General features: G+C 39.4%; 1 protein-coding gene across 1 annotated transcript in view; it reads left to right on the top strand.

The window, feature by feature from the left end:
- CFAP54 (cilia and flagella associated protein 54) overlaps nucleotides 1-27,582 on the top strand; it is a 363,910-nt gene that overhangs the window by 183,178 nt on the left and 153,150 nt on the right. Inside the window, exons 41-48 of the mRNA XM_056119478.1 lie at nucleotides 5,737-5,889; nucleotides 6,506-6,508; nucleotides 7,637-7,828; nucleotides 9,804-9,891; nucleotides 10,195-10,404; nucleotides 20,201-20,267; nucleotides 21,939-22,121; nucleotides 25,020-25,106. Of these exons, the coding sequence (XP_055975453.1) occupies nucleotides 5,737-5,889; nucleotides 6,506-6,508; nucleotides 7,637-7,828; nucleotides 9,804-9,891; nucleotides 10,195-10,404; nucleotides 20,201-20,267; nucleotides 21,939-22,121; nucleotides 25,020-25,106 (983 nt within the window). The remainder of the gene's footprint in view (nucleotides 1-5,736; nucleotides 5,890-6,505; nucleotides 6,509-7,636; nucleotides 7,829-9,803; nucleotides 9,892-10,194; nucleotides 10,405-20,200; nucleotides 20,268-21,938; nucleotides 22,122-25,019; nucleotides 25,107-27,582) is intronic.

Consider the following 27,582-nt stretch of genomic DNA (forward strand, 5'->3'; position numbering starts at 1 on the left):
ATCAAATTCAAAAACTTTGGTACAGTGAAAGAAACTGAAGCTCTAATCAAATGACACCCTACTGAATGTGAGAAAATATTTGTATGCAGTACTTCTGATAAAAGGTTGATATCCAAGATCTATAAAGCACTCACTAAACTTACAAACAAAAAATACAATCATCCCATCCATAAGTGGGGTTAGGTCTTGAAGACACTTCCATAAAGAAGACATTGGGATGACTAATAGGCATATGAAAAAAGTGCATTTTTCATAGTTAGAAAAAGGCAAGTCAAAACAACAATGAGATAACCTCATGCCTGTGAGAATGACATATATCAAAACGTCGGGAAATAGCCAGTTTTGGTGAGATTACGATGAGAAGGAATCATCAACTATTGATGGAACGTCATCTATTTTGACCTCTATGATAATCAATATATGGAGATTTATTCAAAAAAGTGAAAATAGAATTCCCATATAATCCAGCAATACCACTTCTTGACTTCTATACCCCAAACACACAAAAAAAATTCAACAGAATATATACATACCTGTGTTTTTCACTGTACTTAGTACACTTAATCACTTAACTTCCCGTTAGTCGTCGATTTGCTCGAGCGGGCGCCAGTAACGTCTCCATTTGTCCCTGTTGCGTGCTAGTGTAGCCCAATGGCATCTCTTCGCTCCGGGAACATGGAGGGCCTCAAACCGATCGTTCATGATCTTGACAAAGAAGTCTGACCATCTGGTAGGTGGGCGGCCACGCGGTCTCTTGACATCCCGTGGAATCCAATCAGTAACAGCTCTAGTCCAACGGTCATCTTTAAATCTCATTACGTGACCAGCCCATCTGATTTTCGACACCTTGGCATATGAGACAGCGTCCCTGATCCTTGATCGTCGACGGATGTCAGAACTCCGGATTCGTTCTCTCATTTGAGTGAAACGTGTTATTCCAAGCATAGCTCTTTCTATTCTTCTTTGGGAGACCTGAATGGCGTTCTCATCTTGTTTGCGTAGGGCCCAGGTCTCTGAGGCATATGTTAATGCAGGAAGAACAGTGGAATCAAAGAGATGTGCCCGGAGCCGGAGGTTCTTCGTCCTCTTAGCTATTTCTTCGACGTTCTTGAAGGCGTTCCAAGCCGCTCTCTTCCTCCTGCGCAGCTCGGGTGCCAGGTCATTTGTCATGTTGACCTCTCGACCTAGGTACACATAGCTGTTGCATTCGGAGATGGTCGTTCCATTGAGAGCGAATGGGGCGTCAGGAACAAGGCTGTTTCTCATAAACATTGTCTTCGTAAGATTCAGCTGTAGTCCTACCTTTCCACACTCACGGTCAAAGCTATCCGCTGTGTATTCGATATGCCAAAACCAGTAACTACAACTGGTCTCATTCACCTGTGTACTTAGTACAATAGAGAAGATATGGAAACAACCTAAATGCCCAAATACAGATGAATGAATCAAGAAGTTGTGGTCATATACACAATGGAGTATTATGCAGCTTTAAGGTAGGACAAAATCATGCAATTTGCAGCAACATGAATAGAACTACAAGATATTATGCCGAGTGATGTCAGTAATCTGTCATACATGGGTTAAGCGGTAAGGCAGCAATAAAGATCCAAAGGCAACATACCAGGGAATCTGACACGATTGAATTGAGGGGTGGGTGAGAGGAGGGGCCGGTAGGTGAGAGGAAGGAGTGGAGACAGGTACATAGTGATGGGTTTGGTGTTGGAATGATGTCCATGAGAAACCATTAATAATAGTATTGTCACTGTCACTGTCCTCCCATTGTTCATCGATTTGCTCGAGCGGGCCCAGTAACGTCTCCATTGGAGACTTTGTTGTTACTGTGTTTGGCGTATCGAATACATTATGGGTACCTTGCCAGGCTCTGCCGTGCAGGCGAGATACTCTTGGTTGCTTGCCGGGCTCTCCGAGAGGGGCAGAGGAATTGGACTTGGGTTGGCCATGTTGGCTATGTGCAAAGCAAACGCCCAACTGCTGTGCTATCGCTCCAGCCCTAATAGTATTGTAAGCCAAAATATATGTATCTATTAATTTAGTTTTAGAAATAGGTGGGGAGAGAAGATTGGGAAATAAGTTGAAAATCTGTTAAGTTTGTAATAACAATTAAATACACAGCAGAATAGAATTTGAACTTGTATTCAGGAAAGTTGGGGTCAGGGAAATAAATTTGGGAGCAACCAGCATATGAATATTTAAAACCATCAAAGTAGATAAAACCCTTCAAGAGTGACTGTAAATTAAAACAAAAAGTCTTAAGGGTTGAGCCTGGGATTTCCAATGTTTGAGAGGCTGGTTTGATGTGGAAAAATTAGCAAAGAAAAGGAAGGAGGAACAAGGTGAAATAAGAAGCTTTAAGTCCAAGTAGGTAGTATTTGAAGGAGGAAGATGTTATTAATGCACTGAAATGCTGCTGAAAATATAACTGAAATAAAGATTAAGTTGAGTGGCTGTAGAGAGCATACAGGGGGTAAGATGCTTGTTTTACAGGTGGCTGACCCGGGTTCACCCCCCACATCCCATATGGTTCCCTGGGCACTGCAAGGGGATATTCCTGGGTGCAGTGCCAGAAATAACCCCTGAGCATTAATACTTGTGGCCCCTGGACCAAAATAAATAAATTAAAGATTAATTTTAACACTAAATTTAGTTTCCTGAAGCTCCTTGGGTACAATGATGAAGGGAAAGGTCTAATTTATATGGGTTCAGGAGAGACAGGGAAACTGAGTACAGCCACCTATTGAACTTCACTGTAAAATCTAACAGATATAGGACTGAGACAAAAGCAGAGTCAAGAGAGAAATTCTAGGTTATTTTTAAATCTTTAAGTTAAAAATAATTTCAGTGGGAGGAAAAATAGCATCAAAGTGTGCCACGCAGAACAGTTCAGGAATGGAGGACAGCTGATGCCCTGGAGAAAGCAGAAGGGGTTGCAGGGAGGCCTTTGAGGAGCACTTAGGCATGGGTGAGGTGGGCTGGGGGCATGGGTGGGGACATGAGGAAAATACTTCTGAATTGCTTTGATTTTTATCCCCACTGAAATAGGAAGCAAGGTTATTATCCCGAAGAGGGAGAAAGAGATAATTCCCTTTCAGCCTCTTCCCCCTCACCCCCCTACTCCCAACCACATAGACAATGAACTATTCTTGTGTGCCTTATAATATTGGGGAGTTCTCTGTCCCTCCTTCCTTCCCATGGCTGCCGTGATAGTTAAATTGCTCATCTGTGTTGTGGTGACTTCATAACCTCCCAGACTCCCCCCCCCCCCCCCCCCTTTATCTTGCAGTCTGTTTTGCACAGAGCTGTAGGCTAGCTCTTCCCGCGATACGAGCCTCTTTCTGTCTGTCCAGGTCCCGCTGGACACCCTTCCTCAACCCCCACCCCACCCCACCCCACCTCACCCCATGGAGAGGACACAACCCACCAACACAGTGAAGATTCTGGACTCTGATGAACTCCTCTTTGCTCCTCAAGACTATCCGTGCCATGTCCCTGTGCCCTGAGTTCACCTGGTTTCCGCTCTAGTTTCGTGACCTAAAGCAGGCTCTCAGACCGCTCTGTGTCTTCTTTTTTCTCATCTTTAAAATGAGTCTGTGTTGTGAGGTGCCTCTCAGGGCTAGGTTTTGTGAACCTCTCACGGTAAATTATTTAGAACAGTTTCTGGCATAGTGTCAGTTCTCAATTAGCTTCAGCAATTCTAATTCTAACTCCTGGCCTCTTTCTTCCTAATTAAATCATCCCTGCCCTCTAATAAAAACAGCAGGCATTTCTTTCCACAAAGTGTTTTTTTGTTTGTTTTGTGTGCCATACCTGATGGTGCTCACAGCTACTCCTGACTAAGGTCAATCCTGGTGGGCTTAGGGGAACCATATGGGGTGCCAGGAATTGAACCCAGATCGGCTGACTCTGAGGCAAATGCCCTACCTGCTGTATTATACTTCCAGCCCCGAAAAGTCTTGCTTGTTCTTCCTTTCTTCACTCCACTAATCTCTCTTATCTCCATTTTCACCGTGTAGGCATATATTCTCTCTAAGTGTGCATCTAATACTCTGGTTTTAATGCTTAACTATCAAATACTCCAATTTGCTCGAGCGGGCCCAGTAACGTCTCCATTGGAGACTTTGTTGTTACTGTGTCTGGCATATCGAATACGTCACGGGGAGCTTTCGAGGCTCTGCCGTGCAGGCGAGATACTCTTGGTAGCTTGCCGGGCTCTCCGAGAGGAGCGGAGGAATTGAACTCGGGTCGGCCATGTTGGCTGCGTGCAAGGCAAACGCCCTACCGCTGTGCTATCGCTCCAGCCATATATACATACCTCCTAATTTATTAATGGTCTGGAGCGATAGCACAGCGGTAGGGCGTTTGCCTTGCACGCAGCCAACATGGCCGACCCGAGTTCGATTCCTCCGCCCCTCTCGGAGAGCCCGGCAAGCTACCGAGAGTATCTCGCCCGCACGGCAGAGCCTGGCAAGCTCCCCGTGACGTATTCGATGTGCCAGACACAGTAACAACAAAGTCTCCAATGGAGACGTTACTGGGCCTGCTCGAGCAAATCGATGAACAACGGGAGGGCCTTTACCTTTACCTTTTTATCAAATACTCCAGCTTCAGAGTATTCCATCTCTCCAAACTAGAGTATGAACTTATTACTTTTTGTTGTTGTTGTTGTTGTTGTTGTTGTTTTGGTTTTGGGACATACCCTGTGATGCCGAAGGCTTACTCCTGGCTCTACATCAGTAATTACTCCTGGTGGGACTTGAGAACATATGGGATTCACCCTAGGTCAACTGTGTGCACAGTAAAAGTCTACCCACTGTACTATCTCTCCACCCCCTGCCCCCCCAAACTTCTTGCTTTGTAACCTGTGACTGATTTATCACTTCCCAAATTGCTATAAATTTATTTTATTTCTTTTGGAGCCACACCCAGTGACCAAAAGGCAGTGGTGTTTCAGGGTCATTTCCAGAGGTGCTTGGGGGACCATGTGGTGCTGGGGTTTGAACCCAGAGTTCCTGCTTGCAAAATGACACTCTCCAGTTTTTTTAGCCTTCTTCTAGGACCCAGACCTCTGGTTTTAGGGGGAAGCAATGTAACTTATTCCACTTGTGAGAGAAGCAAATTGCTTTTCATTCTGGTCTCCTCTCTGGCTTGCTTGCTTCATGGTAGAGGTGGAACATCTGCAGGCTGTTTTCCAGAGCCCTCAGAGCAGCTGTCACTATCTCACTGTCAGCCACACTCTCCAGCACTGGCCGCCAACTCCTTTTCCAGTCACGGTCCAGCACTGGGATTTTAGTTCCCTGTCCATCGTGGTCCCATTTGCCCTACTCCACGCCCTCCAGTATTGGAAACTTGTTTTCTTTCTCCTAAGAATGCAGGGGGCCTGCTTCTCTGGGCCTCTTGGTTTTCTCCTCATCTCTCATTCCCCAGACAACCTTGTTCTAAGAGGGCTTTGGTAAAATAGATTATTTCACCCCTTTATCGAAGTGGCTTAAAAAGAAAGATTGGTGAGGTCTAAAGTTAATCAGTTTTCTAAATTTTTTAAAAGAGAGCTTTTAAATATGCCTCCCAGATGAACTGGATGTGGCTGTACCAGGGGCTTTGAATTGAAAAGCCTTTGTTCTTAGGTTAAATTTTCAAGAAATCTCAGATTGACAGAGGCCGTTACTCCTTGTTGCCAAGCTCCAGCCTTTCATTCCCAACACGGCTTCTCTTCCCTTCCAGAATGCGACATGGCCAAAGAACTTGTCTGCGTGCCTGTGGATGTGACAGACACTTTGAGATATTTCCGAGAGACCTTGGAGAAATCCAGATATCACAACAGATGCATTCGACACAGCAGAAAGTTGCTTTCATTATTTCTTGCCCAGTTACAAGGTACACTACTTGTTCTCTGACCCTTAGCTTTTTTCTGTGTGGGGGCACCACTCTCAGGCTGCCACAGCTCATCCTTCCTTTCCCCATTTCCATACCCCTCGCTGCTGCTAATGCTTGCTTTCTCCTTGTTTCGGGGAATGGCATATACTCTCTCTCTCTCTCTCTCCACAGACACACACACACACACACACATACACACAACCGCACTCATCTCCCTTTATGCTTTCTGTGAAACTCCTGTACTCCCCCAAGTAGAGGAGATATGAAACATTGATTATTTTGTTTTTATTCTGTACATCTGTGTTCTTATAATTTTCTTTGTAATTACGTTGCTACAGCTTGTTTTGTTTTCCTAAGTAGATGGATCGCTTCATCGAAAATAACTCGAAATTTTTACAAAACACTGTTTTATCAGTGTCAGAGAAATGAATGCATTTGAACATAAGTATCAACAAGATTTCTTATTAACACCATAGATTTTGATCTTAGAGATTTCTTTTAGCTTAAAACAAGATATTCGCTGTTGTTGGTTATATTACATTTGTTCATTTTGTCTCTTGTCAACATCTATCAGTTTATGAATGCAGTGAAAGTATAATTTGGAATGGTTGGTTAGGTGGTAACATAGAAAGAGAGTACCTTCCACTGTAGGGTAGGAAGAGTTCTGAACAATATTTACAGAAGTTACTAAATTTTTTAAAATCCTAATTTATGTTTATCATCCTTACTGTTCAAATGCATTCAAAAACTAAAAATTAGCATAAAAACAAATTGATATAATTAAATGTTAACATTTAAGGTTATTCAAACTAGATTTAAAATTATGTCTAAGATGCTAATTTCCATTGCACTGATCTTTTAGAAATTTCACAAGTCTTTCTTTGCAACACTGACAGCTTTATTACTACAATGATTAATTGTTTCTGCTTCTTAAGCCCTCCCAACCCCCCCCCCCCCCTCAAAAGCACACTACTCTGCTTCATTCCCACAGTTTTTGGTTATTTATCCCTCAGATTCACCTTACATTAAATTGTCTCTCCAAATCCTGTTTAAATGTCTCCCAACTGTAGCAAACACTGACAATCGTGAGTGCATAAAACGAGGAAAAGCCAATATTCGTCCCAAGAATGGCATATAACAACTTACTCTGAGTCTCACCTGATACCAAAACATTCTCAGCAGTTTATTCCCAGTCCTCAGGCTGTAGAGTTCAAAATTTATATTATTCTCTCTCTCTCTCTCTGTCTCTCTCTTCCTCTCTCTCCTTGTTTTGCCTCTGCAATATTTATTTTTTGTTTTTTTCCCCCTAGCATGTTCTCTGATGCTATACAAAAGCTCTTTCCTCCACCTCCCTCAGGTCAGAACTACAAATGTATTGCATCTATCTCAGAGGTCTCTGCCCCAGAGGCAAACTAACATCTTCTGTTGGAAGCTCTTCAAAAAGGCAAAACCAAACTGTATCACTTCCCCAACCCCCGGGAGGAGCCAAGCATTATCTGAAGGCTGACTTTTTCTGCCCAGCCCTCTTCAGTGTTCCATCTGAAATAACACAGGGATGGAGACCACCCACTCAGCCCCTGAGCTCCTTGGGGATGATTCTGGCTATTAAGTTTAAGAAAAAAGTGCCCCTCAAGTTGTATACATTCCTCCCCATCTCCTTCCTTTTCTTCTGCTTTGGCCATCTCCTCAGAAATGTACCTTTTTTCCCCCAATTAAAAACAACTTCATTTCTCTTTCATGCATGGAGACAAAGAAAGAGCAAGCTCTCCCAAAGTCAATACTGGCAAGGTGGAATTTTCCCTGGGGACAGAAGACATGCATTTGCCAACACCCCCGGACCTTTCTCAAGAGCACTTCAGAGTTTTCAGTTCTGTGGAGAAAAGCAAACTTCCCCTTTCCCAGCTCGGGCTTGTGATTTCTTCCTACCATAAAACCATAGGTAAGCTGTATTCATTGCCAACATGAACAATCATCTGATTTTGAAGACCTTATTTGCTCATGTCTGTTCTCTTTAAAGTTGAATGAGAGAACTTAAATACAGACTCATTTTGTCCTTAGAGGTAGTGACAGAGTCGATTGGAGATTAGATGTGCCAGTCCCTCCCCCTGTTACCCAGCCGGTTATTGCCATAGTGAGGTTTAGGCATCCTTCTCTTTTTACGCTCTGAACTCAATCTATGAATGGCTTGGAATGTCCTCTCTGATGTGTTCTTCAAAGTTCTTTGTTGGTGTTTTGATTTTGTTTTTGTGTTACACCCAGCAGTGCTAAGCGTTTACTCTTGGCTCTTTTGCTCAGGGATCACTTCTGATGGGGCTCTGGGGACAGTGTAGGATATCAGTTCAAACTTGGGTTGGTCCCATGCAAGGCAGGCCCCCTACCTACTATACTGTCACTCCAGTCTTTCTGATGTGTTTTTGTTTTTGTTTTTGCTCTTCTCCACCAGACTCCCATTTCTTAGTCTTTCTAACTTTTGCACAAATTCAGCAGTCAATCCATGTTGTATTCCCAGTGTCTTTTCTTATAACAGGCCTTTCTACCATTACTCCATGAAATGAAATTCAAATTTAATACATTTTTATGTATTTCTTAATGTATCAAGCTCAAATAAAAAACAAGTAAAGTCAAAGTACACTCTTTTTTTTTTCTTTTTGCTTTTTGGGTCATACCTGACAGTGCACAGGGGTTACTCCTGGCTCATGCACTCAGAAATTACTCCTGGCAGTGCTCAGGGAACCATATGGGATGCTGGAAATCAAACCCAGATTGGCCACGTGCAAAGCAAACACCCTACCCACTGTGCTATCGCTCCAGCCCCCAAATCACCCTCTTTAATAAAAGTTTCTATTGGCTAGTATGATATGCTCAGGTCCTAGAAGGTAAACTGAGGCATGCCCACATGCCCCTATCTATTCCAGTACAGATTTATTGTATTGGTGACCAAAGAACTATCCACAATAAACATTATTAATTATGGTGGTACCATTTCCTAAAGTGGAAATTCAAATATCAACAAAATAGAGTGCTACATTTCTGTAAAATTTAGAGTAATTTAGAAACATGCCCTTATGAGTAAATGCCCTTATGAGTAAATAAAGTTGGCATGTTAAGTCATCATGCATATTTTTCACTTTTCCCCTCACCTTCCCCTCACTGGGGGCGATTCTTTGCTTTAGGATGGGTTCTCCATTGTCTGTCATCTTCACCAAGAAATACAGATATCCTATCACAGACCTTTTACACAGTCTTTTTTCAGATTTTTAAGACTTGTCCTGGGGAATTGTATTGTCTTTATTAGATACTACTGACATGTCTGTTGAGTTTGTTTTAACTACTCATCTTAGAATAAGTACATTCACTCAAAAACTCCCAAATATTCAAGTCTTACTACAGACATGCTTTTTATATATTTGGGAAAAAGGAAGAATCTGGCAGACTGTGAACTTGTCATATTTCTGCCCTCAAAACAAACTTTTTGAAGCTTCCTATGTGCCATGGAAGAATAGCTACTTTTCTCTCATGGCATTCACTGCAGCCTTTGTAATCCCACTTCTCCCTCCTTCTTCTGACTCTTCCGAAATCTTTACTCTAGCTATGCAGCATACATATGTGTATACCTAGCTCTTTTAATTTAAGTTCTTGAATTTTTCTTCTCAACTGTCTCTACCTGCTCAACTTTTATTCCTTCTTCTCTATGTTTCCTACCTTTTAGAATTGATCTTTCATGTCACTGTGTTCAAATAAAGCATGTTTGTTCTCAATCCTTACATATATCCTATGACATTTAAAAGCATGATTAGCTTGCAGTTTGCTTATCTACACAGTGAAGAATAAGGCAGTTTAAAATATTCTTGCAAATATAAAGGATATATTCTCCAGGAACTGACATTTGCTCTTTTACTTGATTTAAAATACAGATGTTCTCGAAACCAGCAATCAAAGGAGTCTTAAAGTTCAGGCATTGCATGAACTTGGAAATCTTCTCATCTTTGCTGAAAAGAAAAGGTAGCCTTTTAGGAGTTGATAGAACAGAAAACTTTTTTACTGGAAAAAAAACTTTAAGTATTAGGAAGAGATTGACTTTCATAAACTTTAGTCCTCTGATAATATTATGCTGCTACATTTTATTCTTCAATGCTACCTGTGAGAAATGGGTATAAGCAATAAGTGGTATATATTAATTTTAGATTAATCCTCTAATCTTTTAATTTAAATGTTTCATAAGTGTATTTGTTTTGCCTTCTTGAAAGATAGGTTTAATAACAGAGGTTTCAGAAAATGAACTACTTGATGATGTTTTAATTTTAGAGCTGCTTTAAAATGTTGGTCTCAAGCTCTTGATGACATATTCAGAAAACCAGATGTGTTACGTACATGGAAAGAATTTGGCCCCTCACCCACCAGTGCCACCAATAGCAACTCTCCTCCGCAGTTCAAAGACTACAGTGAAGAATTTCTGTTAAAAGTTGACATTTGGGGATGTTTACAAGGAGCAGTGATATCAGCAAAGATAGCACAGTAAGTGTGACTATGGAATGGTTATATGCAGCTAATAGCTTCTCTTAGTGATGAGTGTAGAGTGCTGTGCCTCCCTCATGACAGATTTCTGGGTAGCTGTATTCATATCAGACATGGTTCCACAGATGCATTCCTTATGATATTTAAAGTTTATGCCTCTCTTCTCTTCCTATAACACCTTCCTCCGTTGGAAGATGAATATCACGTGGTCATAAGTCTTCATTTTGTTCATAAATGCTTCCAAGCCTGGTGTCAATAAATACTTGTTGAATGAATGAGGGAATTAACTCCTATGGGATCAAGAAATAACAATGTGGAGGCCAGCAGACATGGGTCTAATTCAAGAGTAACTCTTTATCTCAGGGACATTCAGCAAGTTATTTGTTCTTTCTGTGCTGTATGTCCTCTTCTTCACATAACTACAGCTCTTAACTCATGTAGTTGAGGGTTACATGACATACTGTATTCATAGATTAGGGATCTCATAACAAATCACCACAGGCTGGATGCCTTAAATTAGGGCTTCTTAAAACATTTTTTGTTCATTGACCCCTTTTAAGGGGATGGAGCCATAGGACAGTGGGGAGGGTGTTTGCCTTGCATGTGGCTGACCCAGGTTTGTTCCCTCCGCCCCTCTCGGAGAGCCCAGCAGGCTACTGAGAGTATCCCACCCACATGGCAAAGCCTGGCATGCTCCCGGTGGCATTTTCTTTTTTTTGTATGTCCAAGGCATTTTTATTTTATATTACTGTTCTCTATTGGGCCTTGAAATAATTCCCTGAGTTCCTTTGTTTGTTTGTTTGTTTGTTTTCTAATTCTTTTTTCTTTTCTTTTTTAATTAGTGAAACACCATGAGGTACAGTTGTAGATTTACAATTTTTTGTGCTTGGGTTTTGATTATACAATGATCAGATACCCATCCCTCCACCAGTGCCCATTTTCCACCACCATGGATAATATCCCTCCCACCCCCATCCCCCCATCCCCCCGGCCTCTGTGGCAGGGCAATCCCCTGTGTTCTCTCTCTCCTTTTGGGTGTTGTTGTCTGCAAAAGAGGCATTGAGTGGCAGACATGTTCAGTCCATAGTCTACTTTCGACATGCATCTCCCCTCCTGGGAGGATCCTCCAAACACCCTTTATTTGGTGCTCCCTTCTCTATCTGAGCTGCCCTTTCCTCTAGAATGCCCGGCAGGCCACTAAGCTATGGAGTAATCCTCCTGGTGCTGATCTCAGCTATTCTTGGGTATTAATCTCATATTTTGTTATTTTATATCCCCCAGATGAATGCAATCTTTCTATGTCTATCCCTCTCTTTCTGACTCATTTCGCTTAGCATGATACTTTCCATGTTGTACCACTTGTATGTAAATTTCATGACTTCATCTTTTCTAAGAGCTGCATAGTACTCCATTGTGTAGATGTACCAAAGTTTCTTTAACCAGTCATCTGTTCGTGGGCATTCAGGTTTCTTCCAGTTTCTGGCTATTGTAAAGAGTGCTGCAATGAACAAACAAGTGCAGATGTCACTTCGACTATACATTTTTTCCTCTCTGGGATATATTCCCAGGAGTGGTATTGCTGGGTCAAATGGGAGCTCAATTTCTAAGTTTTTGAGAATCGTCCATACTGTTTTCCAGAAGGGCTGAACCAGTAGGCATTCCCACCAACAGTGAAGAGTGTCCCTTTCTCACCACATCCGTGCCAGCATCGGTTGCTTTTGTTCTTTTGAATGTGGGCCAGTCTCTGAGGTGTGAGATGGTATCTCATTGTGGTTTTGATCTGCATCTCCCTGATGATTAATGATGTGGAGCATTTTCTCATGTGCTTTTTTGCCATTTGGATTTCTTCTTTGAGAAAGTTTCTGTTCATTTCATTGCCCCATTTTTGAATGGGGTTGGATGTTTTCTTCTTGTGGAGTTTAACCAGTATTTTGTATATCCTGGATATCAAACCCTTGTCAGATGTGTATTCGATGAATATCCTTTCGCATTCTATAGACTGCCTTTTATTTTGGTCACTGTTTCTTTGGAGGTGCAGAAGCTTCTTAGTTTAAGATAGTCCCATTTATCTATCTCTGTTTTCACTTGCTCGGCCAGTGGCGTGACATCTTTGAAGATACCATTAGCTTCAATGTCATGGAGGGTTTTGCCAACTTTGTCTTCAGTGTACCTTATGGTTTCTGGTCTGATGTTGAGGTCTTTAATCCATTTTGATCTTATTTTTGTACATGGTGTTAGGCAGAGTTCTGAGCCCATTTTTTTGCATGTAGCCGTCCAGTTCTGCCAGCACACTTTGTTAAAGAGGCTTTTCTTACTCCATTTCACATTACTTGCACCATTATCAAAGATTTAGATGATCATATGATTGAGGGGAGATGTCAGTGTATTCAACCCTATTCCATTGGTCTGCAGTTCTGCCTTTGTTCCAGTACCATGCTGTTTTGATTATTACTGCTTTGTAGTACAGTTTGAAGTTAGGGAGGTTGATTCCTCCCATTTTCTTTTTCCCAAGAATTGCTTTAGCTATTCATGGGGGCTTATTGTTCCATATAAATTTCAGGAGTGTTTGCTCCATTTCTTTGAAGAATGTCATGGGTATCCTTATAGGAATTGCATTGAATTTATACAATGCTTTCGGTAGTATTGCCATTTTGACAACGTTAAGTCTACCAACCCATGAGCAGGGGATATTTTTCCATTTCCTCATGTCCTCTCTTATTTCCTGAAGTAGCATTTTGTAGTTTTCTTTGTACAGGTCCTTTACTTCCTTAGTTAAGCTGATTTCTAGGTACTTGATTTTCTGGGGAACAATTGTGAATGGGATTGTTTTTTTTATGTCGCTTTCTTCTCTCTCACTGTTTGCATATAGGAAAGCCATGGACTTTTTGGTATTGATTTTATAGCCTGCAACTTTACTATACAAGTCTATTGTTTCTAGGAGTTTTTTGGTGGAGGTTATTGGGTTCTCTAAGTATAATATCATATCATCTACGAATAGTGAGAGCTTGATTTCTTCCTTTCCTACCTGAATGCCCTTAATATCTTTTTCTTGCCTAATCGCTATTGCAAGTACTTCCAGTACTATATTGAACAGCAGTGGAGATAGTGGCATCCTTGTCTCGTCCCTGATCTTAGAGGGAAGGCTCTCAGTTTTTCCCCATTGAGGATGATGCTTGCTGTAGGCTTGTGGTAGATGGCTTTAATTATGTTGAGGAAAGTCCCCTCTATACCCATTTTGGCTAGGGTTTTCATCATAAAGGGGTGCTGGATCTTGTCAAATGCTTTCTCTGCATCTATTGATATAATCATATGCTTTTTATCTTTTCTTTTGTTGATATGATGGATTATGTTGATTGATTTCCGAATGTTAAACCATCCTTGCATCCCTGGGATGAATCCTACTTGGTCATGGTGTATGATCTTTTTGATGAGTAGTTGGATTCTATTTGCTAATAGTTTGTTGAGGATCTTTGCATCTGTGTTCATCAGGGATATCGGTCTGTAATTCTCTTTCTTTGTGGTATCTCTGTCTGCTTTTGGCATCAGTGTGATATTTGCTTCGTAGAAACTGTTCGGAAGTGTTTTTGATATTTCAATTTCGTGGAAAAGCTTAAAGAGGATTGGGAGTAAATCCTCTTTAAAGATTTGGAAGAATTCACTAGTGAATCCATCAGGGCCAGGACTTTTGTGCTTGTGGAGACTTTTTATTACCATTTCAATTTCCTTGATGGTGATAGGTCTGTTTAGGTATCCCAGGTCTTCTTGGTTCAGCCTTGGAAGTCTGTAGGAGTCTAGGAATTTATCCATTTCCTCCAGGTTTTGATGTTCCGTGGCATAAATCTTCTCAAAGTATTCCCTGAGTATCCTTCGAATTTCTGTAGTTTCTGTTGTAATGACCCCCTTTTCCTTTCTGATTCGGTTTATTAGGGTTTTCTCTCTCCCTTTCTTTGTGAGTTTTGCTAGAGGCTTATCGATCTTGTTAATTTTCTCGAAGAACCAGCTATTGGTTTCATTGATCTTTCATATTGTTTTTTGGGTTTCCATCTCGTTAATCTCTGCTCTGAGTTTTATTATTTCCTTTCTCCTTTTCGGGTTGTGCTCCTTTTTTTGGTCCTTCTCCAAGCGCTTAAGCTGTGAGGTTAGGTTACTTATGTGTGCTCACTTCTCCTTCCTGAGGAATGCTTGTAGAGCTATAAACTTTCCTCTTAACACAGCTTTTGCTGTGTCCCATAAGTTTTGGTAACTCGTGTTCTCATTTTCATTCGTTTCTAGGAATCTTTTGATTTCCTCTTTGATTTCCTGTCTAAGCCACTCGTTGTTCAATAGCACACTGTTTAATTTCCAGGTGTTTGATTTAGTTTTCTGTTTGTGTGTGTGTGTGTGTGTGTGTGATTTACTTCTAATTTCAGCGCATTATGGTCTGAGAAGATTGTTGATACAATCTCTATCTTCTTAATTTTATGGAGGCATGTTTTGTGGCTCAGCATGTGGTCTATCTTGGAGAATGTTCCATGTACACTTGAGAAGAATGTTTATTCAGCTTTTTGTGGATGAAGTGTCCTGTATATATCTACTAAGTCCCTTTCTTCCATTGTTTCCCTCAGATGAAGTATGTCCTTGCTAAGCTTGAGTCTGGTTGATCTATCAAGAGGTGACAAAGCGGTGTTGAAGTCTCCCACTAGTATTGTGTTGCTATTGATGTCTTTTTCCAAATCTATGAGTAGTTGTTTTAAGTACTTTGCTGGTCTCTCATTAGGTGCATATACATTTATTATTGTTAGTTCTTCCTGTTGTACAGATCCTTTGATCAATAAGAAATGGCCTTCACTGTCTCTTATGACCTTCTTCACTCTGAAATCGATGTGGTCTGATATTAGGATGGCTACCCCAGCTTTTTTACGGGAGCTGTTTGCCTGTAGGATTGTTTTCCAGCCTTTGACTCTGAGTCTGTGTTTGCTTTGACTATTGAGATGTGTTTCTTGCAGGCAGCAGAATGTTGGGTTCAATTTTCTAATCCATCCTGCCAATCTATGTCTTTTAATTGGTGCGTTTAGCCCATTGACATTGAGAGAGATTATTGTTATGGGATTTTGTCCCATTGTTCTGTTGAAATTTGGTGTATTTGAGGGGTCTTTCTTGCCTCAAAGCAGCCCATTTAGTTGTTCTCGTAACCATGGTTTTGAGTCTATGAAGTTCCTGAGCTGTTGTTTGTCTGTGAAACTGTGTGTTGTTCCTTCTATTATGAATGAGAGTCTCGCTGGGTAAAGTATTTTTGGAGAGGCATTTATTTCATTGAGTTTTTTCACTATGTCCCACCACTTTTTTCGGGCCATGAGGGTTTCATCAGAAAAATCAGCTGTGAATTTTAAGGATGCTCCTTTGTAAGAGATTTCTTTCTTCGATCTTGCTGCTTTCAGAATTTTGTCTCTGTCTAAGGTTTTGGTTATTTTGATCAGAATGTGTCTTGGGGTATTTTTATTCGGATTTCTTCTAGCTGGTACCCTTAGGACTTCCTGAATGTGGTCACAAGTTTTCTTCAGCTCTGGAAACATTGTAGCAATGATGTCTTTGACAGTTTCTTCTTCATCAAGGTTTTCTTCCTGTACCTCTGGGACTCCAATAATTCTTCTGTTAGCCCTCTTGGCTTCATCCCAATCTTCTCTTGCCATCTGTTCCCGAATAGTGAGTCTCTTTTCCATTTTCTGCTCTTTCCTGGAGAGTCTCTGAACTTCATCTTCGAGCTCACTGATTCTGTTCTCAGCGGCTGTTACTCTGCTTCTGAGGCCTTCCACTGAGGTTTTGAATTCGCCTACCAGGTTTTTCAGGTCTGACTTTTCCGATTGCGTTTTCCTCATTTCTGCCTTCAAATCCTCTTGTCTTTTATTGGCATTGCTTTCCATTGTTTCTTTTAGATCCCTAAGCATCCTAAGTAGCTCCCTTCTGAATTCCTTGTCAGAGAGGTTGTCTAACACTACAGTAATGTTGATGTCTTCTGGGCTACCCTCTTCAATAAGAAAGTTTGGTGGGCTTTTGCGTTGCTTTACCATTGTGACAAGTGTGGTTTAATCCTTCACGTTCACTGTTACTATTCTGCTTGATATGCAGTGTGAGTTGAGATAGGCTTGTGAGTTATTGGCTACTGAGTTTCTAGTGGCAGAGCTGAATGGAAGGGGAGAGAGTTCGCAGAGACCTTCAGCTTTGTTGCTGGGAGGTGGGCTCGGTTCCCATCCTGCGCAGATCAGGGGAAAAAACCAGCTGTCCTATGAGATCGAGCTAGCTGCGTGTGCCCAGAGAAAGTCCCAGGCCTTGGGGGCGGGCTGTACCTTCAGCTTTGTTGCTGGGAGGTGGGCTCCGTTCCCGTCCTGTGTAGATCACTTCAGCTTTGTTGCTGGGAAGTGGGCTCCGTTCCCATCCCGCGCAGATCAGGGGGAAAAAACCGGCTGTCCTATGAGATCGAGCTAGCTGCGCGTGCCCAGAGAAAGTCCCAGGCCTTGGGGGCGGGCTGTACCACTGGCCCTGCTCTGCCAGTTCTCAGCTAAATCTCCCAGGAGGTGCACACCAAACAGCCCAAAATTCCCCGGTGACATTTTCAATATGCTAAAAACAGTATCAACAAGTCTCACAATGAAGATGTTACTGGTGCCTGCTCAAGCAAATCAATGAACGAATCAATGAACAATGGGAGGACAGTGCTAAGGTGCTACAGTGACCCTTTTTAGCAGAGCATTTTTTTTTGTTTTTGTTTTGGGCTCACACCCAGCAGTGGGTTCACTTCTGGCTCTGTGCTCAGGGACCATACCTCAGAATGCTTGGGGAACCATATCTGGTTCATATATGGGGTTGGCCCGCATATAAAGCAAGTACCTTAACCTCTATACTCTCTCTCTGGTACCCTCAACCAAAAAATTTTTACATGATCCTGGGTATACAGTATATAAAGGTAGGTATAAACAGTAAACATTTATTGGTAATAAAGCATACACAAATTTGTTTTAAAGCTTTATAAGATTGTTAGATCCTACATTCAGTTATATGGACCCCCCCAAGTTAGGGCTCAAACAACAGAAACCTCTTCTCACAATTTTGGGGACTAGATGTCCAAAATCAAGTGCCATCAGGATTATCTCGTTCTTTAGTCCCTTTCCTTAGTTTATCTCCATCATTTTGCTGTGCAGTTGCATAGTCTTTTCTTTGTTCATGTCTGGAGTCCAATCCCCTCATTTAAGGTCAGGAGTCATCTCAGATTAGAACACACACTAATGATCTCATGTTAGTTTAAGCATCTCCTTAAGGACTTTATCTCCAGTCTATATTTTGAGTTTATGAAGGTTTAAGACCTCAACAAGGGGCTGGAGCGATAGTATAGTGGGTAGAGCATTTACCTTGCACGCGGCCAACCCGGATTCTATTCCTAGCATCCCATCTGGTGCCTTGGGCACCATCAGGAGTGATTCCTGAGTTCAGAGCCAGGATTCAGCCCTGAGGATCGCCAGGTATGACCCAGAATGCCAAAAAAAAAAAAAAACAAACCAAAAAAGACCTCAATGTATGGACTTAGGAGGGGAGTAGGTACATAATTTAACCAATAATACATACTACTGTGTTAGTATCAAATGTATGCTGTATCAAGTTACTATATATTTATCTGTGGAAAAATCTGACAGATATATTTAAAAAGGCATAAGACCTAAAGTCAATGTACTGGGCAGTGCTTGCTTCCTCTAGAGGTTCTAGGGGAGAATTTGTCTTCTTGCATTTTCTAGCTTCCAGAGGTATTTGTATTTATTAACTCATGTCTCCATCTTTTATCTTTTGAACCAACAGTGTGTTTTCTGTCTGTCTCTGTATCTTTTATCTCTCCTACACACAGCCCCACCTTTCACCTTTCTTCTTTTTTCCCCTTTTCCGTTCTTATATCTCCTCTTACTCTGACCCTCCAGCCTTTCTATTATAATGACCATTTTAATTACACGGAACCCATCTGATAATAAAGAGTAGTCTACCCAACTCTGAGAGCTTAACCTAATCCCATCAGTATTTCTCCATCATCATGTCAGGTAATTTACTAGGTAGGTTTGGGGGATTAGAATGTGGATGCCTTTGGGGCATTATTCAGCATACCCACATAAAAATGCAAATGCCTGTCACTAGGATTATACCTACTTAGCTCGCACAAATATCTTGAATGTTTGTTTAATTTAATGTGAGCATTTTTAAAGCCTAGTGAGAGTAGAGGTACAGTTTTCCATCACTTTTCCTATTCCATTTTTCTCTTACAGATAGAGCAGTGAGAGCAAAAACTTGTGTAGTCTTTTGAACTATAGATCTGATTTGAAAATAAAATTCCTTTTCCTGTATTATTCCCTATGTTTTCCTAACAACAGTATTTACTAATTACATTGCTTTCAGACAAAAAGTATTAAAGGATAGACCTTTATAACTGCTGTCAAGTTTTGGGTTTTGTACTGTTTGGAAGACACACTCTCTCTCTCTCTCTCTCTCTCTCTCTCCCCCCCCCCCCCCCCCACATGAATCTGAGCTCATGACTTAGCCTAGTTTGGCAGCAGAGAATAGAAAAGATCACAGCTTGACAAAGAACAGACACAGACAGCATTCCTGCCAGAGGGCACGTTAGCTACTCCCTGCCTCTGAAGTTATTACCTAGTGATTTTGAACCAACAGGCATTTCCTGGTGGCCCCGTTGGAAGCCTGACTTCCACAGGATAGATGCTTCTACAGGGAATTTGGCTGCTCTTAGACTCCCCATGGCTCAGAAGGGCTAAACACTGCACTGTTGAATCCATGAAGAGAAGCTACGCCATTAATATAACCAAACTGACTGGTTGTATCTAAGGAAGACTTACATTGCAAATGTAAATTTCAGACTTAAGTACATAAAACTCACTCTTTTAAGGAAATAAAATTGAAGTAAATGAAAAGATATTACCTTATTTGATGGAGAGACTTAATTTTGATGGGTCCATAATATAGCAGTGGTGAGAAAACACATTGTTTAATAATGTTAATATATTTTTTTCAAGAATGTGGACTTTAATGCTAATGTTTCCACTTCTAAGGATTTACCAAAAGGCATTAATAGGTCAGTACTCAAAAATATAGATAGAACAATGGTCAATATTTGCCTTGAGCATTGGGAAAAAATCAAGATGGAGATAAATATTTTTATGTTCTAGCAAATCCATTTGACAGTCTGTAAAATTTTCATAAAATAATGGTGTCTGTTATGTTCATAAATGAAAATTTATTAAATGGTATCCATTGTATAATTCTAGTCTTAATCTATGTGGTATATGTGTTCATGCTATTAATTGTAAAAGGTAAAGGTAAAGGCCCTCCCGTTGATCATCGATTTGCTCGAGCGGGCCCAGTAACGTCTCCATTGGAGACTTTGTTGTTACTGTGTTTGGCATATCGAATACGTCACGGGGAGCTTGCCACGCTCTGCCGTGCGGGCGAGATACTCTCGGTAGCTGCCGGGGTCTCGGAGAGGGGCGGAGAAATTGAACTCGGGTCGGCCATGTTGGCTGCGTGCAAGGCAAACGCCCTACTGCTGTGCTATTGCTCCATGGAATAAATGAGCTAATATGTTACCTATGTTTGGGTTTTAAGATTATAGGTGATTTTCCACTTTCTTATATTTTTCTGTATTCTAGATAATATATAAAAATGTAGCACTTTAAGAATAATAAGACTATTTTAATTTGGGAAAAAGTGATAGAGACTCATATAAAATGTTTGAAAAATAGTCTACAAATAATTTTTTTCTTTTATTTAGGTTTATTGAGACATTGGATGTGAGTAAAAGAACCAACTGCTGCATTTTGTCTGCATTACTCTTTCAGGTAACACTTTCATAAATGTCCCACACAACCAGTTAGTAATTAAAAAACAAAAAGTGCATTACTTCATTTTCATAAGATTCACAGGTAGGAGGAGAGCAGGAACCTTGATTAAGCACTAGAAGACCACTTTTCCTTCAATGCCTGATGCCCAGAGACCCTTTCACTTTCAATACTTAGCACAGTTGGTTTTCTCTTTGGGTGATGAAGTGTCAGAGTCAGCTCACATTACAAGGCAAGCAGCAACTCAGTCTGTGTGGCAGCAGAACGACTACCTCAGGTGACCTCATGCAGCTCTGAATAAAGTTTTGCTTGATGGTGTGATGCCAAGTATATAGGATAATGAAAATGAAAAATTGAAAACTACCGAAATTGAAGTTCTTAGGATTTGAACTTGAAGAAGAAAGGGAACCTCCTCTGCACTTCATCTTGAGATTCCTGGATGTAGCCAGAGGCCTTTGCAGTCAGCTAAAGGTTCTGTTTCCTTTGAAGGATGGACACTCTTGTTCTATCACAGGAGTTTGAAAGCTTGTGAAATTGGTAGATAAGTTCTTTGGGAAAGGAGATTTTGATTGTAAGGCCAGATACTTCAGCTTGCTTATTTTTCATATCTCTCATACCTGTGCTTAAAAGGGAAGTGGAAGAAGGGGTAGTGGTTCAACAGGATACCTAAGCTCACCAACTTCTTCCATAGAATTCTTTATTCTCGTAGTTCTTGAAGGACAACACTGTTTATGAGTTAAAAATAAGAGATTAAAAATATATTTAGGTTTTTGCTTAGGTTGGGAATAATGTCTAAATAATAGTTTATTTAAAAGTAGATGATGGATTTTATTTTTACACTGTATCTTAGCCAAAAGTCTAAAAAATTATGGATTTTATTTTAAAAACCTTTTAATATTTTCAATGATTTTGTAGCAAATTTGTAAAATTAAAATGTAAACAGCTATAGAGAATTTTCAATAGAAAATGTTGATACTTTAAAGAGAAATCTGATAAAATGATAATATCAATAGTAATGGACATTAAATTTTAATAGGAATATTAAAATTATTTCTAGTGCATTTGTCTTCAAGTAATTTTTAAGATAATATACATGTAATAAATATTCATAAGGGTAAACTTTAATTTTGTGTATTCATCTTGTTTAATTGTGGTCATATAAACTACCTAAGAAAGATTGGTCAGGTGAAATAATCTTTCAATGCAGTTAAATGTCCAGAATTATCTCTGCCTAATTTATATTTCTAAAATAACTTATCATCTCCTCTAATTATTGCCTGGTATAGTAGAAAGAACATAGTTTTTGAAGAAACAACAGGAATTTGATTTTTTTTTTAAATCACCATTTGATGTGTGATCTGAGTTAATTGTTTAAGCCTTATTTCTGTCATTTGTGAGATAATCCTTTCCAAGAGTAAGTTAAGTGAGAATTAAATATAATTATGTTTATAAAGAATTTTGAATAGCTCTCAATACAAATTTGGTTTCTAAAAATTAAAACTTAATAGAGTGATAAAAGCATTTAGAACATAATACATAAACACACAGTACTGTTTATTAAAGTGTACTAGGCATGTGATAAGCATCTTAAGAATACATACATGTATTATCCTTCTTTCATTGTTGAAAATGTATTTTATAGTTCTATATTTCACTTTTATTCATTTTTAGGGTTTGCTTAGAACCACACTTCCACACCCCAAAGCTGAACGTTGCTATGCTCAGTATGAAGTCACTCAGCTTCTTCCAGGCGTTGAACTTTTCTCAGATAGATACAGGGCTGATATTTGCACCGTGATTGCAAGTCTCTATTATGTAATCCGTGAGCTGCACTTTGCTAACCATAACCTCATAGTAAGTAATTGTAAAATCAACACATCCTCACTACTGCGCTATTGTGCCTTCTAATTATGCTACATATTTTTCACTTCAATATTTGCTTATACTCTTTTGGTCAGTTATTTAAATTGTATTTATTATTTTTCAGCATTTTGGTTTGGGGGCTTCTTCTGGCTCTGTGTTCAGGAGCACTTCTGGCAGTGTTCTGGGACTCTCTGCAGAGCTGGGATGGAACTTGGCCAGTTGTGTGAACATTGTCCACTGTACTATTTCTCCAGCCACAGTCTCTAAATAGTCTTCTTAGATGTACTTCAAAATTACATATAAATATATTTTAAAATTTTTGTACATGTATGATTTTAATTTTTAATCTTGGTGGTCCTTTTCGGAGGAAATTGAAGCAACTGGTTTGTTTCAGATTTGAATGCCTTGAACAAAGAATTGAGTGTACACATAACTCAGCTCACTCTATTAAGTAATGTTGTTCTTATTTATGCCAAAACTATTAGAGCATTTCTTTATTGAGATAATTTTATCTTTGTGTCTCTTGTCTCTTCTCTGCCAAGGGTGCACTGAAGTGAGCAGCAGATTCTAACTGGAATAAAAAAAAACAGATGTTTCTTAATGTCTTAGGAAATTCAAAACTGCAAATACAACCCTATTTTCCCTTGGGGAAATAAATCACAGTTTATATAATACATTTGAAGTTGTTTGCATTTGTAAAATCAATTAGTATGTTATGTTGGTCATTTCATTTTCCTCCTTTATCTTGTCTTGAAAATTTCTTCTTTTATGCCACTTATTCTTTTGTAGTCTCTTCCCCTTCCACTGTTTGCTTCTTAATATGCTTTCTCTTTTTTATGTTTTTATCCCTTTCCTTTATAATTTTCATACCCACCTTTTTAATCATAAATTATTTTCTATTCTCTTGTTACACATTCACTCTCTTTATAAGATTTATTGCCCCCTGATGTAAGTTGTTAAATTATAAAGCCATGTGTTAAAGTGAAGAGGTTGATAAATGCTTTTAACACTTGGCAGATTTGGCAGGAAATTGTTTATTAGAAAAATATCAAAATGGTGCTCCTTTCATTGTTACAGGGATTCATTTCTAGATTTAGAAAATAGTTCTATCCCCTGGGTAACCTTTAGCTGTCTAGTCATATTCATATATAATACATATCACTGCATTGGAAAAGAAATGAGAATTTTTTTCCCTCTGAAGCTTAAGAAATTGAGAACATTTTTCTGAATAATTGAGCAATTGGCAGCAATAAAATGGGTGTTTTCATTTCCCACTAAAGATAAGAGACCAGATCTCAAAGATAATAGCCACCCCTTATTATTTTGTGCTTCACTAATTGTAGAAAAGGTATTATTTTATTTGTAGTGCATAACAGAAAAGGATATATTATGATCAAAACCATTTAAGACGATTCTAATCCGAGGCTACTGAGCTAAACTGGTAAGACGGAGGTAGTTTCTATTTATTTTTTATTATTTATTTATTTATTTTTGGGTCACACCCAGCGATACTCAGGGCTTACTCCTGGCTCTGCACTCAAGAATTACTCCTGGCAGTGCTTGGAGGACCATATGGAATTCCAGGGATCAAACCCAGGTTGGCTGTGTGCAGGGCAAATGCCCTACCCACTGTCCTATCGCTCTGGCTCCCTTGTTTCTATTTTGTTTCTATGGTGTTTCTTTGTGTTTTTGCAGTCTGGAGATCAAACTCAGATCTGTGTGATGGTATGTATTTTACCACCGAACTATTTCCCCAGATCCTGTAGTTTATATATTTTTCCCACTAGCCATGAGATATTCAGATGAAGGAGACTGTGACACGTGTATTTGTTTGGGGACCCCTAACAGAGGAACCATGGGACGAGTTGGCTAAATAAGGATATTGCCACTCCGTGACCCCACCATTTCTTGTACCATTTTTTCTTTTTGATGGGTGGCAGAGATGTGGTTGCAGGACTTGAGCTTCTGTTTTTTGTTTGTTTGTTTGTTTTGTGGTATTGTTGGGGCTACACCCAGGGATGCTTGGTGTGTATGTGGGCTACTCCTAGATCTGAGCATGGGGGTTGCTTCTGGCAGTGCTCAGATATCCATGCAGTGCTGGGGATCGAACCTGGGCCTTCTGCATGCAAAGAATACTCCTAGCCCTTTGAGCCATTTTTTTTCAGGCCCTGAGCTTCAATTTTGAATTGAGATTTGGAGCTATGCATAAGTCTACGCCACCAGTCACTTTGCTCTTGCCTCTGACTAAACAGTCAATTGTTATAGTCCTTATGTATATTCATAGAACATCAAGAAGAATTGACCTTTCAGTTAAGTCTAGAAAAATAAAAAAAATTGTGCAGAGAGTACATCTTAAGTCTTCATCAGGAGACTATGGCCTCTGAAGACCCGGACTTATTCAAAAGTGCACAACACAAAATAGACATGTTATCAATTTTTTTTATCTTAATAGAAGAGTTCTAATTGAATTCAAAGAGCAGCTCACATGGAGGTAAATCAGTGTGAATTACCAGGGGACTTTGATGTGACTCCTTTGCTTCAAATTTTACAATTATTTGATATCTTGCTAGGTAAAATTTTTCCACAGGCCACAGTGATTCATATATTAAGTTTTTTCAGGACATTAGTTAATTGAATTTTCCCTTTTTCATGCTTAAAGGATTTTGAAACTAAGGTTTTGGGTATGAAGTGGCACCTATTTGACAATCCATGATAGTACTTTAAAGTTCTGATAAAATTCTGAAGTGTATGCTGGTTAGATTGTCTTATTTACACCAAACAGTAAACATTCTTTATAAACTCATCTACAATTAATGATGGCTAAGTTTCATTATTAGCTATTAGTTTGATAAAATATGGTTTGAATAAAGAGTGCTTTTCTCTTGGTAGATTCTGCCTCTCCTTGCATTGTACCAGTATTTTGTTTCTGTAATTTGTCAAGATTTAGTCAGAAATCTAGAAGCAAGAATCCTCAAGGTATGTTCCATGATTTTAGAGCATTTCAGAATCTTTTATATATATAGACTCTGTGTTTAACACCTGAATTGAATGTTGAATGTAATATTCTGTGTCAGTTATATCTCAGTATCTCTCAAATTTTATATTCTTGAACTATTGTGGATTTTATTCACTAATATGGTGGTAATTCTTATAATAATAACCTGATTATAAAATGAGATTGTACATACATAAAAATAATGTTACAAGTATTATAAAATATGGAGAAAGACTGATAAAGATTTAGAATTTATGCATTTATTCTTGACCATTTTAAAGTATAAGCAACCACACCACACAGCTCCTCCATCTCTAGCAGCCTGGTAGACCAATAACTGCTTCATTAAGCAGTTAAGCCTTTCTGTTTGCTAGAGTTTCTGTGAATATATTTTTAAGTAATCAATTTTTATAGGGACCACATCCATTAGTACTTGAGTGGGATGCCCTTCCAGGAGATGCTTAACTTTACAGTATTCATAGTTAGATACTCAGACCAATTGTGGTAAGGGAATCCAACTCAGGGTCTTGTCTGCCTAAGCTTGTGCTCTACTAGTTGAGTCATATTCTCAGCCTTTGCATTCATTTTTATTGAGGTAAATAAAAATTTTAAAGAGTGCAAATGTTTATGTGTTTGGGGGTACAGCATTTCCATACTACCTGAGTGCCAATAATCTGTCCACCACAGTCCTTTGGACCTTTCAACTCACTTTTCCCTGCCTTCTTGATATTGTTGGTTCTGTGGTCCAAGTCTAAGGGCTTGTTCTCATTGGACATTAGACAATGTCTAACTTTGTTTATTCATAGAGTACTGATGAATGAGATTATCCAGTCTTTCTCCTGACTACTTCATTAAGCAGTTAAGCCTTTCAGTTCTATCCATGCTAAAGTGAAGGGAAATATTTCATCTTTTCTTTTATAACTGAGTAATTTTCATGTGTTTGTGTGTGTATGTGTGTGTGTGTGTAATCATCTTTAGTCATTCCTTTGTCCTTGAACACTTCAATTGGTTTCAGGTCTTGACTATTGCAAATAGCACTGCAGTGAACTTAGATGTTAGATGTACATGTAATCTTTTTCAATCACTGGGTTTTGTGTGTGTGTGTGTGTGTGTGTGTGTGTGCGTATGTGTGTTTGTGTGCATGTGTGTTTCTGTTCTTGGAATAGATATCTAGAAGTGAATTGCTAAATTATGTGAGAATTCAACTTTCATTTTGTTGAGAAGTACTATACTGTTCTGCAAAGGGACTGAACCAATTTATATACGCAAATATTTATGAGGGTTCCTTTTTATTTTTATCCCAACCAACTTAATTTTTTATATGTTTAATTCTTACTTGTGTGATATGATAACACATAGTCCTTTTGATTTCTTATTTCCTTGATTATCAGTGAAATACCATTTTTAAGTGCCGTTGGTCATCTGTAAACATTTTATTTGGAGGAGTGTCTGTTCAGGTCTTTTCCCCATTTTTTGATGAGAGTGGTTTTCGTTGTTGCTGTTGTTGAGTTTTGTGAGTTTTGTAAGTTATTTATAATCTTGCATATCAGACCTTTGTCAAATGTATGGGCGTGCAAATATCTTGTCCTATTCAGTAGGGTGTCTTTTTGTTTTAGTGATAGTTTCTTTAGCAGAGCAAAAGAATTTTAGTGGAAGGGTTCTGTGAATTTATTGCTAAGGATCTTTATGTATATCATGGGATGTAAGAATTTTTCAGTACACAGAAGCTGAACAATTTGACTGACAGACACAAATTTTTCAGTAGTCCCACAGCCTAGAAGTCCTTTGAGAGTCTGCGCCTTCAAAAATTTCCTGCTCACTTATGATTGCAGATTTCTACTTTTAGTGAATTTGTTTTATACTTGGGTCATACGAACCTACAGAAAATTTGCTTTGTGTTCTCTACTTTCTCATCTACAGCATGGAATTCAACCTTATTTCATATCTTTGTATACACATGCAGTCATGCATAAACTTACATAACACGTTAATCCAAGGCCTTTATTTCTATATTAAAAATTCAGAAAGCATGAAAATTTAAACTGAGGCAAAACAAAGAACTTTAATAGACTATTTGCTATTTCTGAGCTTAAAATATTTCTTGGCCTACATCCCCTGCTCTTGCTTTCCATTCCACAGCATAATTAACCATGTGCTGGGGAATGTTTCACAACATCTCTTTAAAAACGATCCCTGATTTGTGGCATTTGTAATTTTCACTGTGTAAATACTTGCACTTGAACCAACTATAACTTTCTAACTAGGCACTACTGCACATAGAATTGGGCAAGATGCCACAGTCAGCTCTTGTAGTTGGGAATCACTGAATGTCAATATACCACTGACTTAATCCCCGTCTTTCTCAGTTATGCTCTCTATCCTTCACCCCCGAATCTTACTCTCATTTTTTAATGAGGAACAATCAGACTCCCTTGAACTTCTCTTTCTGCTCAGACC

Source organism: Sorex fumeus, unplaced genomic scaffold (assembly GCF_029834395.1).
Source record: "Sorex fumeus unplaced genomic scaffold, SorFum_2.1 ptg000003l, whole genome shotgun sequence".
Lineage (NCBI taxonomy): Eukaryota > Metazoa > Chordata > Mammalia > Eulipotyphla > Soricidae > Sorex > Sorex fumeus.